General features: G+C 37.0%; 1 protein-coding gene across 1 annotated transcript; it reads left to right on the top strand.

Annotated features, from left to right (window-relative positions):
* Positions 1-953: 953 nt before the first annotated feature.
* LOC127499223 (zinc finger protein 750-like) lies at positions 954-7253 on the top strand. The gene is made up of 3 exons (XM_051869433.1): positions 954-1084; positions 4489-5530; positions 6487-7253. Exons 2-3 carry the CDS (start codon positions 4590-4592, stop codon positions 7103-7105), a joined length of 1560 nt encoding a protein of 519 aa, XP_051725393.1. The 5' UTR covers positions 954-1084; positions 4489-4589; the 3' UTR covers positions 7106-7253.
* Positions 7254-8222: the final 969 nt, after the last annotated feature.

The raw sequence follows: 8222 nt of genomic DNA, 5'->3' as shown, positions 1-8222 counted from the left end.
GACGGGCTTTTGCTTGGACTGAACCGCTGTCAGTCAGCGAGCGCAGCTGTGATTGGACGGGTGTTGCGGCAAAGCCACACGTGACCATGTCGACAAGTATTACATAAAAAAAAAAAAAAAAAAACATTAATAATTACTCATTAACCGAATAAAAAACTAAATAATTACATAAAATCACACATTTATATAAATACATATTACATATTAAATAAAAAACATTATACAAACAAATACATATTAAATAAAACAAATAAATATAAACAATAGAGCCATTATTGCAGCAATAATCCTGTTGAGCTGCTCCCCTGTGCAGACCTGCCTGCATCTGTCCTCACCTGTTCACTTCACAACACCTGTTTACGGTCGAGTGACAGTGTGTGTGACACGATGAGCTGAAGGATCAGTGAAACTGCCACACCTCAAACCTTCACCACACACACACACACACACACACACACACACACAGAGAGAGAGAGAACATCACCTGAGGTCACACACCGATGTCTGTGCCCTACAGACAGAGAAAGATCTCCATCAACCACATTCTGATCATGCCAACCTGTCAACAAGACAAAGACACACATCTCTGGGTTTACCTGTAATAAAATAAAATATAAGATATTAAAATAAATAAAACCACGTATAACCTTCAACATTTATGGAATACTTCTTTAGATTATTCAAATCTTCTTTACACTAAGAAAAAAAAAAAAAAAAAAAGGTTCTTTTAAGAACTGTTTACTGGAAGGTTTAAAAATGGCCCAAAAATGCTTCATCTATGGCATCGCTGTCACTTCAATGTGTGTTACTTTCCGTTTCTTTAGATGTTTGTGAAATTAACTAGCGATTTCTGAGTGAACACACCGAGTGTTTTTCAGTGTAGCTGCAGGCGCGCGTGTGTTGGCGTATCCTCAGGGCTCCTCAAACAGATGCGGAGCCCCGCCCCCTTCACACGTGACCCCAGCGGACGGGTCGAGCCGGTCTGACAGACAGACGCGTTCTTCAGCAGACTTCACGCGCCCTAAACACCTGTTACAGGACAAGAGCAGAACGAAGGAGCTTCTGCTGCCGGACCCAGTGACAGGTAAGAACAAAACCCCGTTAATATTTAACTGAAATTACATTTCAGCATTTATTAGTGAAAATAAGCAAAACAGATTAGTTTAAATTACAGTTTATGCATGCTTTTAATACAAAATGAAGCATTTGCTGTCATAAATAAATAAACAAGCAAAATGACAAAAATAATCTGATAGTTTTAGACATCGTTTTGATGAAGATCCCGTATTATTAAAGCTATATCGTGATTTTACTGCGGTAACTATTTGAAATTATTTTGAATTATTTACCACGGTAAATCCTCACAGTGCCGTTTTCAAACTGTTTTGCGATTTATTCAAGCACGTGCTCTATATATATGTAACATATGTTTAAGCAGTAGTAAAAGTAGTTAAATATACAAAAATAGATTAACCGTGCATGTCAGTCTCATTTCACGCGCCTGCGACGAACTAAGAAAATGAGTGACATCGACTCACACAACCAGCGAAACCTGAACGACGACATGTTGCGACAGACGGGTGGGACCCAGGACGAGTTTTTGGAAGTTAAGTCTGGTTTAAAAGAGGAAAGAGTGGAAAGATAAGACGGAAAAGTAAAATAAAGTGTCCTGTGTCCAGCGTCTGGACGGAAGCTCATGCAAACTAGCATGACTAGCGCGATGCAAAAGAAGCGCGCGCTTGATTTCCATAGAGCTGAGTTAATTCAGACTCACTCACCTCAGGCTAGAGTTTCATGACTGCTTACAGCGTTTATTCAAACATGACTGAACTTTAAAGACGGCACTGCTGTTATTCAAATGACCCGCTGAAGGAAGAGCACATCGAGTGATGTTTTCTGGCCTGTTGGGTATGAAGCACATACATTAGGCTACATTTTAAAATGTTTTCACATAGAAAATGGTAGCATATGAAGATCCAACACAGCATGTGTCAATTAAAAGAGACGTTTGTCGAATGGATGTCGAAGCAGAATTGAAAAGAAAAAAAAAAGTACTTTTACAATTAATGCAAACACTGTTAATGTGAAATTACAGTATATTCCAGGTTAATAATCGCATGACTTTCACAGTAGGACTTCTTAACTGCACTCTCAAAATATAACTGTAAACAAACAATACAGTGCATATGTATTATGAAGGTACCCAGCATGCAGTGCGGCATGAATAGATTATGAAGTTTCTTGATTCTTGTTGGTTTTATCTGTGCTGCTGAACTTATTTTTGGTTCACTTCTAGCAATTTGTGTTGTTTGTTTGTTTCGTAATGTTCAGAATTTATCTGTATTATTATTATTATTATTATTTGTTGAGTGTCACCGTTGTTGTGTTTTGTACGTCGAGTATTGATGTCTGTGCATCATTAGGTGAAACAAATCTTGTTTTGCAAGATTTCAGAGATAAATCTGCTTTACTATTGTGAAATATCAATCTACAAACAGCTATGAATTTGAATTAGGATAATGGTAAATCTTCATGTTGAAATAACGGTAATATTAGTATAGTTTTGCCAACTTTAAAATCTGCCAATTAGTTTATTTTATATTCTAGATTGTCACTACTTCCTAGGTAAGGGCCATCCTAGGTGAATATTTTTAAAAATATCCTTAGCCTCTAAGGTTTATAATGGTTGTGCATGGGGGGCGTTCGACACATTTTCAAGTAAAAAATAATGCATCCATCCATAAAAAAAAGTAATCCATACGACTCCAGTGGAAAAAAATATCCACATTTAAAACTTTACAAATTCAAATAACTAGCTTCCAGTGGACGACCGTATGCAGAATGTGTAAGTTGATTTGCGACGGAAGAGTATCCTTTGACCTGACGCACAACGTAATGACAAACACAGAGGCACAGAGGATAGAGCAAAACCGGCCACGGATTAAAAGTCTAAAATGATAATTTTTAAAGAGAAATGTCGGAGGATTTCGATATAGTTTAGGCGTCTAAACTTATGATACTCCTACACTCTGCATCATACATCGCATCACAGGTTACTCATTTGGTGCAAGTCGACTTGTGCATTCTGCGAACGGTCGTCTGGTGGAAGCTAGTTATTTGAATTTAAATACACTCTAAAAAAATGGTTCTATATAGCACTAAAAGTGGTTCTTTGGCTCGTAATCATAGGGGAACCACTTTAAGTGCTGTATAGCACCAAATCTTGGTGCTTCAGTGGTTCTTCAGCAGGTCTTCACTGGTTCTTTGGGATGACTGAGGTGCTATATAGCACCGCTACAGTATACAGAACTGGTTAAGCCCCTGTATGGTTCTTCAGTGGTTCTTTAGGGTGGTTAAGGTGCTATATAGCACCACTGCCGTACATAGAACCTGTTAAGGCCTTTTAAAGGTTCTTTACGAGCCAAAGAACCACTGTTGGTGCTGCTTAGCACCATTTTTGTTGAAAAAATAAAATGTGATATGTAGAACCCATAAGAGGTGCCATAGCACCATTTGACAAAGGTGCTGTACGTAGAGCACCTTTAAAGATATGGTGCTACATAGCACCAAAAGTGGTTCCCCTATGATTACGAGCCAAGAACCACTTTTAGTGCTATATAGCACTTTTTTTTTTTTAGAGTGTATGGATATTTTTCTTACAAAAATGCATCGCTTCGCTTCAGAAGGCCTTTATTAACCCCCTGGAGTCATATGGATTACTTTTCACAACCACATTCACAACCATTATAAACCTTGGAGGGCTAAGGATATTTTTTTTAAATATATCTCTGATTGTGTTCGTCTGAAAGAAGATTTGTGTTGTCGCAAAATGTGGCGAAAACTCCCACATGACGGTAATAGTGCGATCAAGGTGTGTACATGTCTGTAATGCACTTCGATAATGTGACTAAAAAAAGGAATACTCCACATGTCTTAATTCGTTTACTTCGAGTATGACTGTAGTTGGATTAAGGTAATCAAAATCGCTCTTTACATGGTAGTTTCTTAATCAGAGTATTGTCTTAATCGGGTTAATATCGGGATATTGTCCATGTAAATGTACTGATTGTTTCAAGCAAAGGGAACACTGATCGCCATTATGGTGACTTCAAAACAATTACAGTAGTAAGCAATATAATTTCTTACAGTGGCATGGTTAAAGACAACTTTATAATGTGAATTTACAATAAAACAATAGCAGTAAATTACTGTCAGCATCATTTTGCTGTTGATTAACAGTAATTCGTAAGAAAATGCCCCAGCATGCATTAATTTCACTATAAATTTCTGACTACATTAATTTATTGTAAAATAATACTCTTTAATCCTGTAAATTCATGGCAATTTTTTTACAGTGAATCTCAACCATTTGAAATAGTATATAATAGACTAAAGATTGTTTGTTGTTATTATTGCCCCAATGAACCACAAACTGCACAGTTTTTTTACCCGGGTGTCTATTAATTGATTAAATCATTCTCTTTATAGGGTAATTTATGTGTGCTGGGTTGAAAAACAACCATTATCCTTCTCTGCAAACAAGATCATCGTAGGATCACGACTTTATCACAAGTTTCCCCATCGCCACAATGAGCATCCCTGTGAAAGAACGCAAACCGAAGAAGCCTCACTACGTCCCTCGTCCGGCCGGGAAGCCATTCAAATACCAGTGCTTCCAGTGTCCCTTCACCTGCAACCAGAAATCCCACCTGTTCAACCACATGAAGTACAACCTGTGCGACGTCTCCATCTCCATCAGCTCCAGACACAGCAGACGCAGCTCCGCCAACCTCTCACCGCATGTGGATGAAGACGCGTCTTCAGAGGAGGATGTGGACGTCCTTGCAACACGTCCCGCAGAGATCCAAGTGGAGTCTGAACCGTCAGATCCTCCAGCGGTGTCATCATCGTTGGAAAATTGTGAGGAAGCAGCCTTAACTATACGCAAACCAGAAGCGCTCCGTCCTCACAGTCCTGGGTCCGTCTGGAGGCCTCCGGTCTCGTTCACTCCCACCGAAAACAACAAGCCACACCTGCAGGAACGAACGGAGGACTTTTCGTACCATCCGGGGTTTCATTTACCTCTCCATCCTCATTATAACCCTTACATCTACGAGCCTGTCCCTCACCCTTACGTCCTGGACACTCGTGGACTGTTTCCACAGATGCTGTTCCCAGTGACATCCATGTCTCCGATGCCAGAGGAGTATTTCAGGTACTACTACACAATCCCGACTCCCAGCTACCATCCACCGTATTCATTCCGGCCGGTGATGGACGTCAGCTCTGCTTTTGCAGTACCGCCGCAGCACTTGTATAACCCGTATGCTGCGCTCGTAATGAATCTGAAGGGGAAGGAGGTTCAGGTGAGTCCGCAGACAGGACACTCCGCTGCTGGATCACCTGACAGACCTGACGGCTTTGATCATTCCCAGCAGCCACCACATGGGGGGGATGCAGTACCAGCCAGCCAATTAGAAGAGAGGGGTGTGGCCACACAGCCACAAGAGGACAAGAGCCCCCCTGAGAGGTCAGAACACCCAAATTAAATTAAAACAATAATGATATTCATGAGGACGGATCCACTACAAATTAATCATTGATTAAATTCATTTAATTTATTATAATTTATTTATATAATATATAATTTTACAAATTATTAAATTAAAATGAAAAATCTCCATGAGATCCAAGTACAATTATTTATTAAATGATTCATTATAACATTTATATTATAATATATAATTATATGATAAATTGACAAATTATTAAATCAAATCTCCCTGAGATCAGATATTCTACATATTTCTCATTTTACAAATTATTATGGATAATTTTACAAAATAATCTCCTTTAAAGTCAGATCTTCTACATACTAATTATTTAATAAATGATTAATTTATTAATGATTAATTTATTATAATTAATCATTTATTATTATAATGATTAATTTATTATAATTAATCATATATTATAATTATGTATTTAAAAAAATAATTTTACAAATTATTAAATTAAATTACTTTAAAAAATGCTCCATTAGGCCATTTAAAAAAAAAAAAAAAAGATTAATTTGAACATTTATTGTAATTTATTTATCATATAAAATTATAATTATACAAATTATTTTTGATAATTGTAAAATTAAATTATAAAACAATTATAAAATTAAAATTTTATATATATATATATATATATATATATATATATATATATAAAACAATCCCCTTAAGGTCAGATCTTCTACATGCTAATTATTTAATCAATTATTAATTTTAAAATGTATTATAATTTATAAGTGTAATACATACTTTTACATAATTTTACAAATTAATATTGATAATTTTACAAAAGATTAAATTAAAATTAACCCCCTGATGTCATAGAATTAATTTTACAATTTATTATATATAAAAAATAAAAATAAATAAAATATATAATCCTATGTATAATGTATATTCACTCATTTCTTGTTTCTGTGCGCAGGTTGTCGGAGATGGAGAGAGGGGGAAATGACAGTAAAAATGAAAGATTTGATGATGATACTTTGGTCCCTCTCAATCTCTCCAGAAGAGACAGTCCTCTGAACCTGTCAATTAAGATGTCTACAGCTCCATCAGACAGCCAATCACAGAGCTGCTTGATGACTGAGGGAATTATGGGTGCTGTGACATCACAAGAGGATGATCATTTATCAGTAGAGAAGACGGCCGCGTTTGCTCTCTGTCAGCTGGCCCAGTCCGGTGTTTCAGACCTCCGCAGAAACTCAAACAGCAGTTACTCTGATTCAAACGTCTCTCATGAGCAAATAACAAACTTTCCCACCTCAGTCCAGAATCCCGTGTCTGAACGGAGTGATCACATGGAGCTCACGCAAACAGCTTCCACTTCTCCAGATGTTAAATCAGATACAGATGTAGAATGCCCCGCCCCTTCCACCACTGAAGTCTCCGCCTCCTCGTCAAGTGATGCGCGTCAAACACGGACAAAAAGACACGGAAAACACAACATGAAGAGAAAACAGACGAGCAGCAAACACAATCTGAGGAAGAGAATTCGCCGTCAGAAAATCACCACAGAAATGTCAAAAAAAGCCTGTAAATGAGACTATTTTATATAACCGACTATATAACCATCATGTGAAGCACTGAATCATATTTATATTTGTAAAACACTGCATTTTTTTTTTTTTTTGTTTCATGAGATTTTCATGCTGACATTTGTAAAATAAATACTAAAAAACTGGTTTGAAATTACTTGTTATTATTTGAGTCCACAAACACTTCATATCTTAGTCGTACAAACCTGTCTGAAGATCACTGAAACATAAGCCTTAACTTCTACAATATCTGTACACCAAAGCAAGACGGTTTGTGCCAGTGACGCACACTGAGTGAAGCAGGTGCATCTGAAACCTGCTAAACCGCTAAAAAAGTGCAGTCATATTGAAAAAAGCTGCAGGTTCAGACATGTGAGATCAGGGACACCGTTAAACCTGTCTGTCTTTCACACACACACACACACGTTTCAGAGGTCTTACAGATCTAAATGACTTAATGGCTTTTACAGTCACAATAGATTTGACCATATGCACAGTTACTTCCTGGTTGTCATTAAGCCAGCTTGGGCATTTCCGGTTAATTTTTAGCTGATCATTCTGTACTCGTTGTACATCGACACAAAACCATCAGTGGTTGACTTTTTAATGTTGTATTCATATTTTAATGCAGTTATCACACTTGCCTAATCTGCCAATAAACCAGTTTTATTGATTTCAATAAACTTGGTGCTACTGCGAACGTTTGAATAAGAAACGCAGTGTCTGTAATTAGACAAGCAACATTTTTCCAGCACTTCAAATGTTATTTTTAATGTGATGACCACAAACATTATTTGTTCATCCTTCTGAGATTGTCCCCATTTGTAAAACAGAACGTTTCAAGATGTAGCAAATCCAATATTTGATAGAAAACACTTTAGACATTAATTATAACCAGCAGGTGGCGGCAGAGGAGCATTCATTGGCTGATATGTTAGCCATTTCCTTTAAGTTTTTCTCTGTTTCGCTTTTGAATAAATATTATGACATTATAAAATCACTAGGTTTAAAAATAAATGTTGTGAAGGTGAAGTATGAAGTACTCACAAAGTCTCATGAAAAACAATAACTTTTCTTGTGAATGAATTACACAGAAAGCGAGCACCACCTCTCCCTTTATTAT

This window comes from Ctenopharyngodon idella, chromosome 2, assembly GCF_019924925.1.
Source record: "Ctenopharyngodon idella isolate HZGC_01 chromosome 2, HZGC01, whole genome shotgun sequence".
Classification (NCBI taxonomy): Eukaryota; Metazoa; Chordata; class Actinopteri; order Cypriniformes; family Xenocyprididae; genus Ctenopharyngodon; species Ctenopharyngodon idella.
Note: the sequence above shows the minus strand (reverse complement) of the source record. Positions and strands in the feature narration are given on the sequence as shown.